Source organism: Panthera onca, chromosome C2 (genome assembly GCF_046562875.1).
Source record: "Panthera onca isolate mPanOnc1 chromosome C2, mPanOnc1 haplotype 2, whole genome shotgun sequence".
In the NCBI taxonomy this organism is placed as follows: domain Eukaryota; kingdom Metazoa; phylum Chordata; class Mammalia; order Carnivora; family Felidae; genus Panthera; species Panthera onca.
Window position 1 is genome coordinate 108,452,922 of NC_138347.1, and position 20,769 is coordinate 108,473,690.

The 20,769-nt window shown below is 38.3% G+C and overlaps 1 protein-coding gene and 1 long non-coding RNA gene across 4 annotated transcripts in view; one reads left to right on the top strand and one right to left on the bottom strand.

The window, feature by feature from the left end:
* LOC132683293 (uncharacterized) overlaps nt 1–4,327 on the top strand; it is a 39,388-nt gene extending 35,061 nt beyond the window's left edge. For both annotated transcript variants that reach the window (XR_009612150.2, XR_009612149.3), the window contains exon 4: nt 4,109–4,327. This is a non-coding gene — a long non-coding RNA (uncharacterized LOC132683293). The remainder of the gene's footprint in view (nt 1–4,108) is intronic.
* Nucleotides 1–20,769, bottom strand: part of KCNAB1 (potassium voltage-gated channel subfamily A regulatory beta subunit 1) — a 383,165-nt gene that overhangs the window by 49,013 nt on the left and 313,383 nt on the right. For both annotated transcript variants that reach the window (XM_060639044.3, XM_060639045.3), the window contains exon 8: nt 11,206–11,292. In XM_060639044.3, coding sequence (XP_060495027.1) covers nt 11,206–11,292 — 87 coding nt within the window. The remainder of the gene's footprint in view (nt 1–11,205; nt 11,293–20,769) is intronic.

Consider the following 20,769-nt stretch of genomic DNA (forward strand, 5'->3'; position numbering starts at 1 on the left):
GTGTGTTTGTTTATCCCCACTATCTGAGAATTCCAGATTAGCAATGACAGAGGTGGCTCTGCTCACCCTAGTGAATCAGCATGCTGGGAAACCCTGAGTGAGATGCTGCAAAGTGACAGGCTGCTAACATCCCCAGCCCCACCTGCCTGGGCTAGGGTGTTGGATAATGTGTCTCCAATTCCTACCCGTGTCACTGCAGATCAGCTGCAGCACAATAAGAAATTTACCGAGATTAATTCCCCTGAGACTGAGTTGACATCCCCTCAGAATATGGCGGTAATTCTTGTCACAACTCCAGGGAAATGACAAAGCACACAGAAGGAAGTTCACATGAGTCACAGACCCACAGCTTCAGAATACTAAGTGGCTCTGTCTCCACCTGACAGCTGGGGTGAGCAGAAGCCATCTCTGTTCGTTCGTGTTCTCTCACTCTCTCTTTTTCTTGACTGAGAACAACTTAAGAAAAAAAGAAAACCAAAAAACCATCCTTTCTGAGCTTGGTGAGGGCCACAGATTTGTGGCGAGGAAGTACCATAGGCCCCAGACACATGGCCCACATTTCCTTTTTTGTATCTTACTGGTAGGGGTTACGTCTCTTCTGCCTTCACTGTTGACTTCAGATGTGAAGAGAGGGAAAGGAGGGGGAGACAATAGAGGGAGTAGCTAAATTGCATAGAATATAAGCATATTCTTCTCCAGCATCTTCCATTCTAACCAGGACATTATGAAATGAGGTTGGGAATCTTCAACATCCAAAGAGAGCACAAGATACAGTACTAGATGATTACAAATTGTTTGGAACATAATTTTCTTTAAAGCCAGCTCATCACATTTTTTCTGCAGCCTTGGCAATCTTAATTTCTTAGTATGCTCTAGTAAAGGTAGTTTTAGGAAAGCTCCTGTCCTCTCTATGGAACCCAGTTGGAACAAGATAATTTGTTAGCCACGGCTCTGACGCCTATCAGAGTGATCCACCTTCAGGACTTCTGGGGCCTCCGTTAACTCTGGACAGGTTTTCAATGGCCCTAGAAGGCTGCACATCTGAAGCAGCATGTCACCTACTAAGAGTGGTGAACTCTGTAATGTGCCTTTGCTATGTTACTTAAGATCAGTTCTGCTCAAGAGAGCAAGAGAAATAAGGAGGGATAAATGAAACCATGTAGAGAAACAAGTAGCTTGTGAGACACAGGAAGAATTCACATAATGTATATGGTATGACTAAGTGGATTAGCAACCTCTGAGTCATGGCAGAGACATAGACAAAGTAGGAAACGTGTGTGCTGAGCAGAGAGGTGGAAGGATGGAAAAATGTGATGTTCACAATGCATGTAGTATGCACATGACACCCAACGTTCAAGATATACTAAATATACATGAAATATACGAGGATTCAAATAAGGTCTTAAATCAGCCCCGTTTGGTGATCCCCTTCTGGCTTCAAAAATCCTGTGCACAAGAAATGCAGAGTCCACGGCTGTACGTCAGGCTACAGCTATCAGGTGAGCTACAGCTAACGGCCAGGTGAATTTGTCCCTGAGAGCAAGAAAGCAAGTGTATGATTGACCCAGGCACCTCCTGTCTACTGAGCTGTCTTGCCCAAATCTCAAATATGATCATTATAATACACCCTCATAGGGAAGGACACTGTGGCATAGAGAGAGGACAGGCCATATGACCACTGCGTGCCGTAGGATTTAGATAGTTGGGTCCCTCTACCTGCTTATACTCAATCCTAATTGTTTCAATTGCCCCATCTCTCCCCTCTTGCTTCTCACTATGCTTTTTACTTGATTTAATAAACCATGTGATGCATGCATCTTAATTGGTTGGGTGAGCCTTTCTGTTTTGGGACCTTCAGGATTGCCTGGTGGTGGACTTGGAGGCTACTAATGCATCAAGGTCACTTCCCACATGACAAATTCACAGCAGGACCACACACACAATAACAACACAACAACAAAAGACACAGCTTTAACTTTTTAAGTAATTACCATGTACTAAGCAACATTCTAAGCATTTTGTATATATCATTCCAAAAAATCCTAATTACCCTATAAAGGAGATATTAATACTTAAATTTTATAGATAAGGAAACTAAGGAAAAGAGAGGTTAAATAATGTGTCTAAAATGACACAACTAGGAAGAAATGGAAAGATGATCAAAATTAGGGTCTTATTCCAAAGTTATGTCCTTCCCATTTTGTAGGAGGCCAAGCTATTCCCCCCCGCCCCCCCCCCCCCCCATATCCTTCTTAGACTTCCCTTGGACACCTTATCTACCCCTCATACTTTCTTTTCTTTTTTTTTTTAATGAAATTTATTGTCAAATTGGTTTCCATACAACAGCCAGTGCTCATCCCAACAGGTGCCCTCCTCAATACCCATCACCAACCCTCCCCGCCCTCCCACCCCCCATCAGCCCTCAGTTTGCTCTCAGTTTTTAAGAGTCTCTTATGTTTTGGCTCCCTCCTTCTCTAACCTTTTTTTTTTTTTTCCTTCCCCTCCCCCATGGTCTTCTGTTAAGTTTCTCAGGATCCACATAAGAGTGAAAACATATGGTGTCTGTCTTTCTATCCTCCTCCCAGGATTTATTTTTTCTTCATACTATGATCACCATCTATTGTAACTCAATTAGTAACTTATTGCCTGTCTCCCCCACAAGAATGTAATTTCTATAGAGGCAGGATGTTTGCCTAATTTATTAACTTCTGCTTCTTCTAGTGCATGAAAAGTGCTAGTCAATGAATATCAACTGAATAAGTAAATCCTGTTACTGACTTTTTTCTAGATATATTTTTGAAAATAAAATCACAGTCTCAAGATTACCTTTTGACTGAATATATTAACCCCAGAAAACCTATGATTACATTAACTGTAAAGGGCATGGAGCATTTCAGAACAAAACTCCAGGGAGAAACAACGGGCTAGAAGAAAATTCCATTGCCAACTCTGTATGTTAATTTCTACGTGGCCTCCCTGAAGACCCTAGTTGTTTCTGCAGCCTGGCCACCTTTATGTGATTTTCATCACATTATAATTTCAGGGCCTTGGACTTCTCCTATGGTTACCTCTGAGAAGGAATCCAGAAAAAGTGGATTTTTATACGTATGTAAATTATATGGGACATTCTAGAAAAGGGGCTTATGCTTGCTTGCTCTCCTATACCCACATTATTAACTCATTCAGAAGTCACTGTCTGTGTTGTCTCCATTTCCAGGTAAGGACACTGAGCCTCAGTGGGGCTGTAAATTGCCCTGGGTATACACTCTAACAAGTGGTGAGGCCAGAAGCTGTGTTCCCCATCTAATGTCCTGCAGTCCACTTTGCAGAAATACTGTCCTAATAGGAAGGAGAAGTACAGTGAGAAGAAACATGAGATTTTCTAAAAAGCCATACCAGAGACTGAAAGAACCCACGTGAACCCATCCAGCTCTAATGCTGTTTCTTAGAATGAATGAAATAAATTTCTCTTTTTATTAGGGGTGCCTGGGTGGCTCAGTCAGTTAAGTGTCCAACTTCAGCTCAGGTCATGATCTCGTGGTTCACGAGTTCAAGCCCTGCATCAGGCTCTGTGCTGACAGCTCAGAGCCTGGAGCCTGCTTCAGATTCTGTGTCTTCCTCTCTCTCTGCCCCTCCCTCACTCATGCTCGCTCTCTCTCTCTCTCTCTCTCAAAAATAAATGAACATTAAAAAGATTTTTAAACAATTTATTTTTTTATTAAATGTATTGTTTTATAAAGGATAAAACATCAGCTGAATAGGTCTAAGGTAGCAGTCCAATTTTTGGTGAATTTGTAGTTAAAATGGAAATAAAACTGATTTAGTAAAATTGGAACACTTTTTTTTTCCCGCCATAGAGTTGGTAGGGTTTGGCTCATCTTCTTGGATATGAAAATAATTTTCTCCAAATCACTATCTTGAAAACTCAGCTGTCCCAACCTTTCAAACCAAAATGTTAAACTGATCTGATCGGCACGCAAGGCTCTCAGGAGCATCCTGGTCAGGGGTCATAAATGAAATGCATTAGATAATTTTAATTTGATATAGTAATCCTCAGGAGCAACTGAACTGCCAAAGAATCACCTTCCATTCATTTCTGCTCATTTAGGTATCAATCAGATTTCTAGAGAAAGACCTGGCATCTGGATGTGGCTGCTGTTGCTGATGAGGAAAAATGGAAAGTAAGAGTGTCCTGGGGATGTTTACCAGCAATCTGTCCTTAGCATCATCCTGAAATGTTGAACCAGATCAGACACCAGAATGCTTATAGATGTTAGGAAACCAAAATAGGTTTTAAGTAGAGAAAAATAAAGTTGGATCTATTTAACTTTAGAGCTTCACTCATTCATCTTCAAACACTTGTTCACTTATTCATCCAATCGTTTATCCATTCATCCATCCATCCATCCATCCATTCATCCATTCATCCATCCATCCATCCATCCATCCATCCACACAGTAAATATTTATTGAGCTCCTACTCTGTGTCTTGTGCTCTGCTAGCCTGGAAATAGAGTTTATAGAACTGTGTGGTCAAATTTAGTTCTCAGCAGCCACATGTGGCTACTAAACATGTGAAATGTGGCTGACCCAAATTAAGACATGCCGTAAAAGTGAAAAACACAACAGATTTCAAAGGCTTAGTGTGAAAGAAAAATCTCATTAAAAATTTTTGTATTGATTGCATGTTGAGACGATGATTTTACATATTGGGTTAAATTTTTTAATTTTTTAAATGTGTATCTATTTTTGAGAGAGAGAGTGTGAGCAGTGGAGGTGCAGAGACACAGAATCTGAAACGGGCTCCAGGCTTTGAACTGTCAGCACAGAGCCCAACGTGGGGCTCAAACTCACAAACTGTAAGATCATGACCTGAGCTGAAGTTGGACACTTGAACTGAGCCACCCAGGTGCCCCATGTTGGGTTAAATTTAAAATATATATTTATTTATTTGTTTACTGGGGCACCTGGGTGGCTCAATCAGTTAAGCATCTGACTCTTGATTTTGGCTCAGGTCATGATCTCATTCATGGTTCATGAGATCAGGCTCTGTGTCAGGCTCTGTACTGACAATGTGGAGCCTGCTTTGGATTCTCTCTTTCTCTCCCTCTCTGCTCCTCCCCTGTGCACATGCTCTCTCTCTCCCTCAAAATAAATAAACGTTTTTATTTTATTTTATTCATTTTTAAAATATATTTATTGTCAAGCTGTCTAACAAACAGTGTCTATAGTATGCTCTTGGTTTTGGGGGTAGACTCCCGTGATTAAATAAACACTTTTAAAAAATAAAATTAAAAATACATATATATGTATTTTTTAAAGATTTTATTTTACTATTTTTTAAAACTATGTATTTAGTTTCTTTCTTTTTTTTTAATTTTACTTTAGAGAGAGAGAGTGTGAGCAGAGGGGAGGGACAGAGGGAAAGAGAGAGAAAATCTTAAGTAGGCTCCAAGCTCAGCTCAGAACCCAGTGCAGGGCTCAGTTCTATGACCCTGGGGTCATGATCTGACCTGAAATCAAGTCAGTCACTCAACCAACTGAGCCACCCAGCACCCCTAAAGATTTTATTTTATTTTTATTTATTTTATTTTTTTCCAATATATGAAATTTATTGTCAAATTGGTTTCCATACAACACCCAGTGCTCATCCCAAAAGGTGCCCTCCTCAGTACCCATCACCCATTTTCCCCTCCCTCCCACCCCCCATCAACCCTCAGTTTGTTCTCAGTTTTTAAGACTCTCTTATGCTAAAGATTTTATTTTTAAGTAATCTCTGCACCCAACATGGGGCTTAAACTCACAACCCTGAAATCAAGAGTCACATGCTCTATCAACTAAGCCAGCCAGGTGCCCCTAAAATATATTTCTATAATTATTCTTGTCTGTTTTTTTTTTTTTTAACTTTTGAATGTAGCTAACAGAAAATTCGAAATATATGTGTGGGTTGCATAATATTTCGATTGGACAGCGCTGCTAGTGACTATTTGCAGAAGATTTCTTCCTGCTATTATTATGGTTTGGAGGAAAGATTGAGAGAGTGTCTTTCCGGGAAGATAATAAAATACAAAGGCAGAAGAGATGATCCGTTGTGCTTAGATGATATTTCTAGGTTTTATGTCATTAAATTTTTGTTCTGAAAACTGTGCTTTGGATAGGAATTATCTAGGAATTGAAGAACATGTAGAAAATTTGGGATGCTGCAATACTTGCTACTTTCTGGTATTTTCTGAGCTGTAACTGGACATCCTAGAAACCTGAATATCCATGGATTCCTGCTTGCCTATGGCAACACTAAATAAAATGGCTTAGAAGGAAGTAAATACTTATGGAATGGTTTGTTTGACGTGATGATACTGTGGGGACTAAGTGAAGCTAACATTGATCTTGCCTCTCTTATGTAAAAAAGATATCCTGTGTTGTTTATGTCTGCATTAACCCGCTAGCAGGAAAAAAATAAATAATTTGAACTGTAATTAGGTTGGGAGTAACATCTAATGACTAAGGGAGTCTGTGAGATTAACTAGTTTTGGCAAAAAGCTCTAAATAAAAGTTAGAGCTCAATTCCAAATGTTTTTTAAATTAAAATATGATTTAATTTAAAAATCATCATATTCTCTCAGATCAACAAATTAATGGGATTTCCTCTTTCCTTTTTAAAAAGCTATGTATACAAAAAGGGGTCCTCTCTCTCTTCTGTTATTCACAAGTAGTACATGGTTTGTAGACTCCTCTCCTGCCCTCAGTCATATTCAATCACTTCCTCACTGGAGCAATGAGAAGAATATAGAGAGACAAATTAGCCTAGCACTTGGGAATGACAGAAAGCCAAACCAAAAAACTCCTAGTGTAGGTCCTCAGACACACAAATGCTCTGTGTCTATCCCTGTCTGGCATGACTCATGTTGGAATGAGCTTTCTTTTGTCTAATAAGCTCAAGAGAAGGTTTGTTTTTTTTTAATTAAAAAAAAATTTTTTTAACGTTTATTTATTTTTGAGACAGAGAGAGACAGAGCATGAACAGGGGAGGGGCAGAGAGAGAGGGAGACACAGAATCTGAAACAGGCTCCAGGCTCTGAGCTGTCAGCCCAGAGCCCAACGCGGGGCTTGAACTCACGGACCGCGAGATCGTGACCTGAGCCAAAGTCGGCCGCTTAACCGACTGAGCCACCCAGGTGCCCCTCAAGAGAAGGTTTTGAAATACATGCAATACATGCTGGGATTTATGGAAATGAGACAATTAAGAATATGAGTGGCACCGAGCACAAGGAACTGTCAGGGACTCTACTGGTAAGAACACAGCGGCATAAAGAAAGAAGAAATGGGATGTGGGGCTGATTTTTTCTGGGACTGGAACACATGCCATCGATGCCAGATATCGTAGCAGAGACAGATGGCATGGCAGATGCTGTGAAAGAAAAATGACTTACTACTAGGTGAACCAGAAAAAATAAACAAGAAGGACAGAGGAAAAAGTCCACAAGTTCCCCTCTGTTGTCAGCAACATCTTCCCATGGCTATAAAATATAATCGCATCCCATAGGGTTGCAGATTGCAAAGTAAGTGTCTTACTACTTTCTCCACTGATTGCGCATTTGGAATTTACAGCTATTCTTTTGAGAGGACTCACTTTCTGTCTATTGGTTTTTCAAGGAAGAAGCGAAGACAACAACAAATTGGATATACGATGCCTACATATTATGAAGAAGATGCTACTGCTAACCTTTCTTGGCTCAGTTGGTTGCTGTGTGATATGTAGAACCCGGATGAAACTCGTCTTGGTTTATTCTAGAAATGTTCCCAATTAACATCCTTTCAAGGTGCAAATCAAAGGGGTTGGCATTTTAATAAATTTTTTAAAAACATGTCTTAGAAAGCTGGGCTGGGCTCTTTCATTACGTCCTTGGGGTTTAAAACAGGTGCCTATAAAAATCTTGTTAGCATGTGTTGTGGCCCCATGGAGTTGATAGGAATGGTTGAAACCAATAAAAATGATTTTCAAATGCTAAGGGTCTAATATGAGATACCCAGACACACACATACAGCACAGTGCCAACATACGTAGATTTAATATAGGAAAATTCATCAATAGGCACTTGGCAACCACTGTTGCATCACTTATATTAGATAGGAATGGAAGCAATCAAGCCTAAAATCACCAATCTGAGTTGCTGAAATAAAGACAACTGTGTGAATCATATTAAGGATTTTCTGGCCGTTACAAAAAAAAAAAAAAAAAAAAAAAAAGGGCTGGGGACTGGCAGGTATCCAATGACGGTTTTGTCATTATATTTGCAGAAGAAATTGAATGATTAAAAGACTATAGAGTAACGTTGGCTAACAAAGAACTACTGTGGGGCCTTTAAGGGTAATTTTGATTATATATAACATTTACTTTCTGTAGTGTTTTTAGAAACACTAATAGCTCTCTAAGGTAGACCCCATCGTATACGTGTAACTTTCACTCACATACACACTTGTGACTTTATAAAATCATTGCAAAAATGAATCTTAATAACATGGAAGCCAGAAATGGGTTAGACACCTCCCCCCCCACCCCCCCCGTTTTTAGGGGAGCAAATGCACCCAAGGCCTCCTGGCAATCCCTATTTCTCATTTTCTTCTTATTTCCTATTTCTTCTTCCGTTGGCCGGATCAGCCCTGTCCTCTGCTACAGTAAAGTAGAAGACACTACATGCTGAGAATGGGTTTCCAAAGACTAGTATCAAACTGGCATTTCCATCAGGCCGACCTTGGAACAAGTAAGCGTACCAAGTTTGAGGATACACATTTTCTGAAAGCCAGGGAGAAATTATAGGGAAGCTCTTTCAATCTGGAACAAGTCCTACTTGAGGAATTTCTGTGGTACATTCCTACTAAATCCTCCCAGAGAAATAAGCCTCAGAGCCTGAGGGACCAGCTAAGAATGGATCCCTTCTTGGGGGAGCGTGGGGAGAGCTGACTACATTCCAGCATCAAGTGGTTGATGGCTGCAGGGCTACAAAATTCCACGTTCCTTGACCTAATCATCAACAAATGCAAATTTCTATGGTCTGACATCCTTCCTTAGACTTCTGAACTTGGACACTGACTCTTGATAAAATGGTTGACAAAATATTCTGCTCTGTGGAATTTTCTATGAGAAACTCAGGGAAAATTAAAATGTTCTCTGATTCTAGCAAAGGCCGGACAATGTTGTAATTACAAATTCTACGGGGTAGCAATCTTGTGTGTTTAATGTTAACACTCTGAAGCTCCCCTCTAGTAAATTTCAACACATAATCAGTGTTCATACTGCAGACACCATTATCATATTGGTATCACATAGCTTAGATCCTAATTGAGAACTTCTCCCTTCTAGAGGTATATAATGCAAATTATAATGTTTTCTGCTTGAGAGACTCCCGCATTCTATCTCTACAATTAGACATGAGGGTGGGGCGGGGGCAAAATGGGAAAAAAAAAAAAAAAACCTGAAAAATCCTATACGTGATGTAATTTAATTGCAAAGGACTCTTTCCCAAGGAGGAAGACAATGCCACAAGCACTTAAAATGGGAAGCAATTTCAGTTTTTCACAGTTCCCACTAAATAGTATTTTATTTGACACTTTTGTTCATCAGATAGTTTTAGTGTTCTCTTTTTATGTGTCATTGGGAAGAGGGTGACATCATGTTATCCTTGCGATGAGCACTTCTTACACTAATAAGATGTTTATGATTGCTTTAAAACCTCTTTTTTGCTTTGATAAAAATATGTATTTCTAGATTATTTCCAGAGATAGTTCTTTTTTTTTAAATGTTTATTTTTGAGAGAGAGAGAGAGAGAGAGAGAGAGTGTGTGTGTGTATTGGGGTGGGGGGGGGGGGGAGGGACAGAGAGATAAAGACACAGAATCAAAGTAGGCTCCAGGCTCTGAGCTGTCAGCACAAAGCCCGACAGGGGCTCAAACCACGAATGAGTTGAAGTGACCTGAGCTGAGCTGCGCTGAAGTTGGACACTGAACTGACTGAGCCACCCAGGCATTTATGAATTTCTAACACTGCTATCGCTTTATAATAAACTGATTTTCTCAGAATTAAAAAAGCAGAAAACTCTAGGAGAAAATTACACGTATAAATATTTATATTTTAACATTTCTCTGTAGTCGCACAAGAGATAAACGGCAAGGAAAATAATTTCTATGATATTTTTTTGTCAGAAATGCAACCTACCAAAAAACTCAGATGTACTTTCGTATCTACAATCATTTGGAACTTCTGTAACTTCTATAACCCTATAGCAAGAATAAACCTTTATAGAACCTGATTTATTCCAAGACCCTGGACTACCTTTTGAATCATCAAGGACAAATTTATCATCAGTATAATTTTTTGTTGATTACTATATTCTAAGTCCTTGAAACTGTGTAAATGTATGTCATATTGTAAACCTCAAATGACTTTTTGCCCTTTCCCCCCCAAAAATCTTTGTTCTCATTCACTCAGGTAAGTCTAATCCATGCCTGCAAATCTCAATTAACTAGGACATTGTTATTAATTTGTCCTCCCAAACTATTTTCTTCCTCATTCATCTTAGGTAAGCTCCATAAATAAATGCAAATTGAAGAAAATTTAGTTTTAGGAACATTTTCTAAGTTTCCTTGGGGAGATGCCTATTGTCTTAAATTAGTTGTAACAGGAAGGCGATAAAATGTTGTAGCTCCTTGAGAATCAAAACCCAAATTGCAATGAAGAGCCTCATTTTGAAGTAGTCATTCTTATAAAACCTCTGCTCATGGCACCACTGAGCACTTGTTACCACAGATTGGAAGCTAATCAGACCCAGTCATTACAAAAGAGAAAGATCATCGAGGGACTTCCTCCAAAATAATGATGGCTGGGTTATAAACTCCCCTTCCAATTAATTTTATTGGTTTAGTTGATGAAATAGCAGAAGGGAAATGAACCTGGAAAAAGTGAGCACTGTACCCGGCAGGAGCCACAACCCCAATGCCTGGGACTGCGTACAAAATGAATGAAAATGCAGGATGCAGAGCTTTGCTTTGAGGGTAAATACTGAGGCCAAAAGGCATCCCCTGGAAAGGTTTTAATTTTCCATATGCAATCAACTAAGTCTGAATAGATTTCATTTCCTGCCGTTAGTGAAAGAAGTCGTCAAGCTAGAATCAATAACTCAAGAGTCACTTATCAAATTTTGTCACTCACCTTCCATGGGGGTGTTACTGTCTGGTCGATTTGCAAAGACTACATCCACATACTCGAGCTGCAGCCTCTGGAGGGAGCCCTTCAATCCTGGGAACAGAGGCAGGAAAAATCCAAAAAATGTTAAGTGTAATAAGCACTATTAGAAGTAGTTGAAGTTTGGTTTCCTTTAAAAAATTTACTTAAAAAAAAAAAAGCACTGGGGCACCTGGATGGCTCAGTCTGTTGAGCGTCTGACTCTTGATTTCAGCTCAGGTCATGATCTCACAGTTTGTTAGATCAAGCCCCACGTCGGGCTCTGCACTGACAGCATGGAGCTTGCTTGGGATTCTCTCTCTCCCTCTCTCTCTGCCCCTTCCCTGCTCGTGTGCCTGCTCCCTCTCTTCTCTCTCTTTCAGCATAAAAAAATAAACTTAAAAAAAAAGCACTGAATTAATTTCAAAAAGACATGGGATACAATGAGGTATTAATTGGCCCCTAGAACCTTTAAAGAATATATTGGGGCACCTGGGTGGCTCAGTTGGCTAAGTGTCCGACTCTTGATTTCTGCTCAGGTCATAATGTCACAGTTTGTGGGCTAGAGCCCGGCATCAGGCTCTCTGCTGATAGACTGGAGCTTGCTTGAGATTCTCTCTCCCTCTCTCTTTGCCCCTCCCCTGCTCATGTGCACGCTCTCTTGCAAAATAAACAAACATTTAGAACAGATATATAGATATAGATAAAGATATATATCTCAAAGGCTGACTTTGTCCTTAACAAAGAAGAGTCTTATAACTTTCTCAGTAACTTCAGTACTCCTACCCCACCAGAAAAAAACATACTCAGTAATGATCTTTCATAGTGACTCATCTGTGGCAGTATCTAGAAGCAAAGTTTAGAATAAAAAGTAGCCTAAGAGTTTAACTTCTTCTTGAAAAGTGGGATGGGATACATTTATTGCACATCAAAAACATTAAAATGGTATAAATAAGAAATAAGTGACTGCCAAATCCATCTTAATGTACACATGGGTTGTGACAGGAATAAAAGGATTGGCAAATGAAGGTTTTGCTCAACATTTTACTAAGTGGAACAAAGCTTGAAGAACGTTAAATATAGCTGAGCTCTACCATTTCTATTATTCCCTTTCTTTGGGGAAGAAACAAAAACACAAGAAGCTATAAAGACTTAGGGCATATAAAGGAGAGAGTGAGAGCTTAAAAAAAATCTGGAACCAATAATCTAAGTTCCAACCTAGCCATTTGGTTACATTCCTGTGACTATGCAGAAAAAAAATTATTTAAATTCAGTAAAATTAATACTTCCCTGAAATAGAATGCATTGTATATAATATTATGCAACCAAAAGGAGGACAGTTCAAGAATCATTTTATCTCATTTCCATGAGGCACAGCATTTCCTTATCAGCCTATTTAATTCCTCAGGAAGACCGGTGGTTTTTCTCTTTTTATTATAGGCATAAAATTAATTGCATGTTAAATGAGGCTCTTATACATTTAAATTTGGCTCATTTAAATTTGATTTTTCAAACTGGTTTACCAGCCAGCCGCAATTACTTTTCTGACAGGAAAATGAAGTTGTTGGATATAGTTCTGGATATATTTTTCATTCATTGAGAAAGGATTGTCTGTGTTGATGGTTTCTTAAAAGAAGGATTGATGAAGAGATTAAGGCAGACAGGTGTTATAAGTTCCAATGCCTGCTCTCAAAAAACTGCAGTGACTTTCAGGCCCAGAGGGTCACCAGCTCTCTCAAGGGGCAGCTTGAAATAAAATCTACCTTAAAAAGCACTATGGGGGGCGCCTGGGTGGCGCAGTCGGTTAAGCGTCCGACTTCAGCCAGGTCACGATCTCGCGGTCCGTCAGTTCGAGCCCCGCGTCAGGCTCTGGGCTGATGGCTCGGAGCCTGGAGCCTGTTTCCGATTCTGTGTCTCCCTTTCTCTCTGCCCCTCCCCCGTTCATGCTCTGTCTCTCTCTGTCCCAAAAATAAATAAAAAAAAAACGTTGGGAAAAAGCACTATGGTATAAGCCACTTTTTAGAAGCAATTATACATATGGAGGAAGTAAGGGAGGACAGGATAACCAAGTGAACAAATAATAGAGTATCACAGGTTGGAAAGGTTGGAAATCTGTGCTCTAGCATGCTGCGTGATTCAACTTGGGTTATTTGACCTTTTTTTTTTTTTTTTTGGTGAGGGAAGGGGGGTGACTCAGGTCTCTAATCTGCCTCGGAGATAACAATACTTACTACCTTCAGGATCACTGCTCCAGAGAGCAAATAAAACCAGCCATCAAGCACTTTGTTAGCGTAACAGTCTGTAGAAATGTGTTGATTATCGCAGTGGTGCTCACATCTGGAAAGGTTCAGAATCAGAGGTGCCAAAGACTAAATGCTAAAGATTTTCAGTGGACCTCCTGGTTCTGGAGGGAGGCATTTAGTGACAGTTCTGGCCCATGCTTGGCCCTGGAAACAAGTGTCCTCCTTTCTGATAATGGCCCTATCCCTCAGTGTCTCTTCTAAACAGCTCAACGTGGGCAGAGGAACTAGGAGAAAAAGCTACGGCTGGCTTGGCCACTTTGCAGTGCCATGTGATCGGCTGCGACTTGAGTCATTTACTCTCCCATGCCCTAAGCATGTGCTAAATCCCAATTTGATCCTCAAACTGTGCTGGGCTCTGGAGGTGTAAAGATGCGTGGACACTGTATTTATTTCCAAAGAGCAAGCAGTGCATAGTGAGAGCATCTGTTGGCAGAGGTTCATTGGTCAGGGTAATAACGTGTACCCACTAATAACGGCATGCACTTGATATGAAGGTCAGTCTCATTGTATTTGGTCATTCCTCACCTCTCAATTCTTTCTCTGGAAGGCATTTCTTTTTCCTTGATATATAGGCTGAGATTCAAGTGTATTCATGTGAGAATAAAAGAAATAATGTGCTGCATCACGTCAGTGATCCACCTGAACTCCCACTCTGACCTTGAAGTGAAGTAGGAGGAGATTGTGTCTTTCAGAGATCCTGTCTCCTAGCTTCGAAAATGTCAATCATATAAAGTCTTGAAATCCACCGTGTACATTTTTGGGTTTTACTGTCTGTGAGATGGAAAGTCATTGGTAAGGGGCTGGGACATGAGGAAATAGGAGTTAAGCAGGGGAAATGACATTATCAGATCTCCATTTGAGCTGGTCACGGGCCTGCTGAGGACGATCTGTCGGAGGCAAGGGTGAAAGCAGGGAGGGAGGCCAGTGAGCAGGTCACCAAGTCGGTAAGAAGTGTGCAAATTCTGGACAAGTTGCGGAAGTAGCAATAAGAGGACTTTCTGTTGTGCTGGATACAGAGTGTGGAGGTCAAAGAATCAAGGATGACTCTTAGCTTTTTGGCCTGAAAAGTGACGTGACTGTTAGTAAGATGGGGAAGTCAGGGAGAGCAGGTTGGTGGGAGCCGTGGTCTGAGCCACTTAAGTCTGGGCAGCACATCAGTCAAGCACATGGAGCTCTTGGCAGCTGGATGGACCAGCCTGGCAACCAGAGGCCAGGTCTATGTGCAGGTGAGGCACGGGGTTTGGGATCCAGGGTACTCATTCAGGCTGGCCTGAATGACCTTGCTGATGTCGCTTAGCCTCTTTGGGCCTTTGGTTTCCTCATCTGTCCAAAGACAAAATAGAGTTAAACGACCTTTCTGCTTTAATGCTTCATGTGACTACAAACCAAATCAGGCACTCCTGTCCTTTCCTGTTTGGATGCTCTAATCTTGTAGAAATAAACTACAGCAACATAAAGACATGCTCAACAAATGTCTCCTTGAAAGCTATTTAGGGTTTATCTCTAATAAGCAAATAGTCATGTTCCAGCTGCACTTAGGAAATGTTTGTTGAGCACTGGCTTGGGGCCAGGTATTGTTTTAAGTTTAAGTAGACGTGCAAAAATACGTTAACCTTGGCTGCCGAGGAACATCCGGGCAGCTAATCACAACTTAAGGGAGATAAGTGCACCAGTGCAGCGAATGCACTTGCTGAAGGCACTTTTGACTTTAGTCTGTCCCTCAGCACCAACCCAGTGTCTGTGGGAGCAAATGTAGGAGAAGCAGGAGAAAAGCTCCCTGTCCTGGAGATGTCTACAAGTTAACTGGCAATTCCTCAAAAGTCCACAGGATAGTAAGTTATGTTATATAAAGAAAATAGCTTTCAAGTGAGAAAAGAAATCTAAGTTCATTTTCCTTTAGGTTCTGCTGATTAACAGGAACTCTATGGTTCATAAGGTAAACTTTAATTCGATTTAAGCCTATTTCACAGGCATCTAAAGAAATATGCCCATTCCAGATGTTAAGCAGACTGGCATGGCCAGACATGGATCAGATGTTCGGTGTTGCCCGTTGAACTGTGTAGAAACAAGGAAATCCATAGTTTGGAGATTCTTCAAGGGTTCTACTTGAATATGCTGTGTCCACACACTTGCTTTCCTTTCTAGCTTGAAAAACAAATGTTGCCTTCAACGATGGCCACTCTTTCCCTATATAATTTTCCACCTTATCGGCAGACCTCTCAGTCATAATTTAAGACATGTCTGTTTATTTTTATAAGGATTGTGCTGTATTAGAATAATCCATGTGGCTGCACCTCGCATTATGAAACATGGTTATCCTGAGTGGGTGATTTCAGTTTAGTATGAACATGGAACACTGGGAAGGAATTTGTGGTGAATCCATCAAGAAATTTAATCTTTAATTGAAAAAGTCATAAGTTATCTTTTTAAAATAAAAGTTCAGATAACTGGGTTTAACATTTGCCATTCATTAAAAAGTTTTAAGCAGTACTTTCTCAGATTATTTTCCTCTTCTACTCCGAAAATAATGACAGTGGGTTTGTGTTTTGAATCATATAACAAAACTGTCATTCATCTGGAGGACAAACATACACTAAGACATAACCTTTGCCTGTAAAAGTATACAGTTTATGTAATCTTACCATTTGGCTTACCACACTATCATATTTTTTCATATAAGATACTAAGAAAATTTGATCTGCTAAATTTTAATACTGGCAAAAATTGGGGCTTCAAGAGTGTTTGTGGAATGGCTGAATGAATAGAATTTCAAAGCTTAATAAGACCTTGGGATTCTAAATGGCTGTAATAAACCTATTAGTTAAATTTCTACCTTCTTCTTGTGAATCCAAGAAGCATGTTGTTCCTAATTGGATTTAAGTGAAGGACCTTGAGCTCACTGAAACGGTCTTTCATATGAATTTTTTAAAAACTGCATTATGTACGAGACAAGCTCATTTTATATACTCTGTAAACCAGCTCAGGTGGCCAAAGTCACCCAGCATTCAAGTGGCCTGAATTGTACATGAATTGAACTTCTGTCTTGTCTTCTAAGAACACTTAAAAATATATTTATATTATATATATTAAAAATAATATATTATATATAATATATAATTTATTGTCAGTAATATATAATATATAATATATATAAATTATATAAATATATAAGTATATAAATATTTATATAAATATAAATTTTTTTTTTTTTAATTTTTTTTTTTTTCAACGTTTTTTATTTATTTTTGGGACAGAGAGAGACAGAGCATGAACGGGCGAGGGGCAGAGAGAGAGGGAGACAGAATCGGAAACAGGCTCCAGGCTCCGAGCCATCAGCCCAGAGCCTGACGCGCGGCTCGAACTCACGGACCGCGAGATCGTGACCTGGCTGAAGTCGGACGCTTAACCGACTGCGCCACCCAGGCGCCCCAATATAAATATAAATTTATAAATATATATCAATTATATATATATAATTCATTGTCAAGTTAGCTAATAAACAATATATACAGTGTGCTCTTGGCTTTGGGAGTAGATTCCCATGATTTATCGCTTACATACAACACTCAGTGCTCATCCCAACAAGTGTTCTCCTCAATGCCCATCACCCATTTTCCCCTCCCCTCTGCACCCCCCCCCCATCAACCCTCAGTTTGTTCTCTGTATTTAAGAGTCTCTTAGGTTTTGCCTTCCTCTCTGTTTGAAAGTATTTTTCCCCCTTCCCTTCCCCATGGGCTTCTGTTAAGTTTCTCAAATTCCACATATGAGTGAAAACATACAGTATCTGTTTTTTTCTAACTGACTTGTTTCACTTAGCATAATACTCTCCAGTTCCATCCACGTTGCTGCAAATGGCAAGATTTCATTCTTTCTCATTGTCACACAATATTCCATTGTATATATAAACCACATCGTCTTTATCCATTCATCAGTTGATGGACATTTGGGCTCAAAGAACACTTTTTAAATTTAATGTGCATATGAATCTCCAATGTTCAATAAAGTCACTTTCATCACAAAACAAATACCAATGAAATCCAAGGATAATGATTTGTAAACCTCTTCAAATTTTATTTGAGGCCTAGGAATCTAATGTCCACTCCCACCCCCCCCCTTTTTTTTTTCTGCAAGATTCACTCAATTCCCTGATATCAGCCTGCCTAGAAATATCCTTTCAGCTGACTCTTTTGGACTCATGAACATCTTTGTCTTAGGCTGAAACTATGACCTGCAAAATAAACAGTAACAACATACTAATAAATAATCCCATTTCTTTCTCAGTCTCAAAAGTTTGAAATGTGTTAAAGTTTGAATCTGGGTCATTTTGAATTTTCAGCTGAACTGGTTTATCCATCCTGAGAGATTAGTTCCTAAGAGAATTCCTGACTTCTTTAAAGGGACAGAGAATTTAAGGTATTTCTGTTACGTTGTCTGGGGCTTGCAGAAAACTGATTTAAAAAAGAGAATTTTGAAATTATGAACACACTGGTAAATACCGAAGCAATGGAGATGCAGTAAAAAGCACAGCAGCTTCCTCCATTCTTTCTTTCCTTGATTTTATATTCTCGTTGATTGCCATCCTGTACCATTTTCTGAATCTCTTTTTTAATCGATTTGAATTAGATTAAAAAGAAAAGAGAAACAAGAACTCTCCAGGCAGCACACTGCTGCCTTGTTTTTCCGCTTAGTACAACAAGCTTACACGAGTTATTTCTCTTTGGGAGGGGGCAGTTATTTCTTATGGACAGGTTTCACGGTAGATGACTCAAGTCACGGGGGCAAGACTAGAGCAGGAATAGTTAACAGTTTTAAGAGGCAGGCTGGATTTTACTTTGCAAGGTCAAAGTGGGCATTACGGCCTGAGAAGGGATTTAGTTTGGTTTAGGAATGTGAAAGCTTTTTCTAGTGCTAGAATGTGCTTATTCCTTGTGGCAGCCTTAGAACGTTACTTGGTAAAGGGGGCCCTTAACCATGGTATGAAGATTAACAGTGGCACTGTTAAGAATGATGATGTAATGACAAAAATAACATTTATTAAGTGCTTATTATGTGATGGATATTGTGCTCGATGTGAATTCTCTAAAATCAGTTTCTGTATAGTAATGTTGTAAAGCAGGAATATTTATAGCCCTTTGTATAATCAAGAAGATGGAGGCTTAGTAAGGTTGAATAACTTGCACAAAGTCCCCTAGCTCCTAAATGACATAGTTGAAACTTGAACCACTGTTTGTCTGGTTTCAAAGCCCAATGCTTAGAAATATATTAAAAATTAGTTAGTGAGAAATACCAAACTCATACAAACACTTTGCAAGTGTCATACAAACACTTTGGAAACAACTGAATGATATATTTATTACTGTTAACAAATTTATATGCAGTTTATAATTATATATGTATATAATTATATATATATAATTTATTATATATATAATAATATATATAATTTATTAACTATATACACATGTCATTAATATATAAATTATACATATTAATTATATATGTGTTATTTATATAATATATAAATTTATATATAATTTATATAAATATATAGATTATAAATTTATTTTATATATTTATAATTTTATATAAATATATAATTTTATATAAATATATTATATATAAATATATGGGTTATATATAAATTATAAATATATAAAAATTTGTATATATATAAATTTGTATGCATATAAATGTATATATGTTATTATTATTATTATTATATAAATAGATTCTCCAAGATCTGGCTTCAAAAACTTTCTATTTTATTCAATTTTTAATTTTTTAATTTTTATATTTTTAAAGTAATCTCTATATCCAATGTGGAGCTCTAACTCATAACGCTGAGATCAGGAGGGACATACTCTACCGAATGAGCCAGCCAGTCGCTCCAAAAGTCTTCTTTTTAAATTAAATGACTGAATACCAAAACTATTTTTTTTCCCCTAGTGGAAGTCTAAGATCTTTCCAAGTAGTTCTCTTTACACATTAATAAAGAACTCCAGTTTCTAAATTGGGATGAATGTCTTCACATTAGATATTATTCTTCAGATTAGGTTCATGGGGACGGAAAAAACTTTATAATGAAATGAGAGCCTGGAAGAAAATATTTGCAACATATGTAACTGACAGAAGTGAACATTATTAATATACAAAAAGCTCCTAAAAATAAGATCAAGACAAACAACTCAAAAGAAAAATAGCTTAAGAATACGAAAAGTTAATTCTCAGAGAAAGCACAAAATTATAAAAAGTAGCTCAAATTCATTAATAAATAAATGTATAACTAAACAAATAAATCAAATGAACTCATCCATCGGATTGGTATATTCCTTTTTAGAAAATAATTTAAAATACGCATTCTTCTTTGACCTAATAATGCTGTCTCCAGTATCGATCACATTTACATGAGGACAGCCATTTGTATGATATTTTGTAACACTAAAACCAAGAAATAACCTGCAAATCATGTGTACATGTGCATGTGTATGTGGGTGTGTATATGTCTAAAATGTATTTTAATTATAGAAAAAAGTAAACTTTTGGTTAATATGTATAGCTTGATTCCACTGGTTTCATACCTATGTTTTTGTATTTATAAGTAAGTGTGGATAGATAGATAGATAGATAGATAGATCAATTTAACTGTGGGAATAAGTTGGGAAGGACAGGTACCAGACTGTCACACTGTGAGATAAGATGAGGTAAGCAAAAGGAGGACTTCTTTATTATTTTTAAAATGGTGAGATTAGAGAGTATTTCATGTTTTTATTGACTTTGGCATTTCATAAATGAAACTAATTATCAAAAGAAGAAAAATCATCTGTCTTAATAATTAATCAGGAGCCTAAAGTTATAAAAATCTTGTATTTATACAGCCCCATCTAACATCTTTCTCTTATTGCAAAAGGTAGAAGTGTAACATTTTTTGTAATACATAGACAAACAAGAAATACATAAAAATTCCTCACAATTCTTATAGTCTTCCCAATGAAGTAGAGTAGTACTCTACTACATAAGAGTTCTAGAAGACTGTACTATTTCCTGTTCATTTCCAGGCTCTACAAAGTTTTTAGTACAATTACAAAAGCAATGCCTCTCTGAATCAGTTACAAATCCCATTACAAATGCACTGAAAATAATAAAGTATCTAGGAATAAAGTTAACTAAGGAGGTAAAGACCTATGCTCCAAAAACCATCATACACTGATGAGAAAAACTGAAGATGACACAAACAAATGTAAACATACTG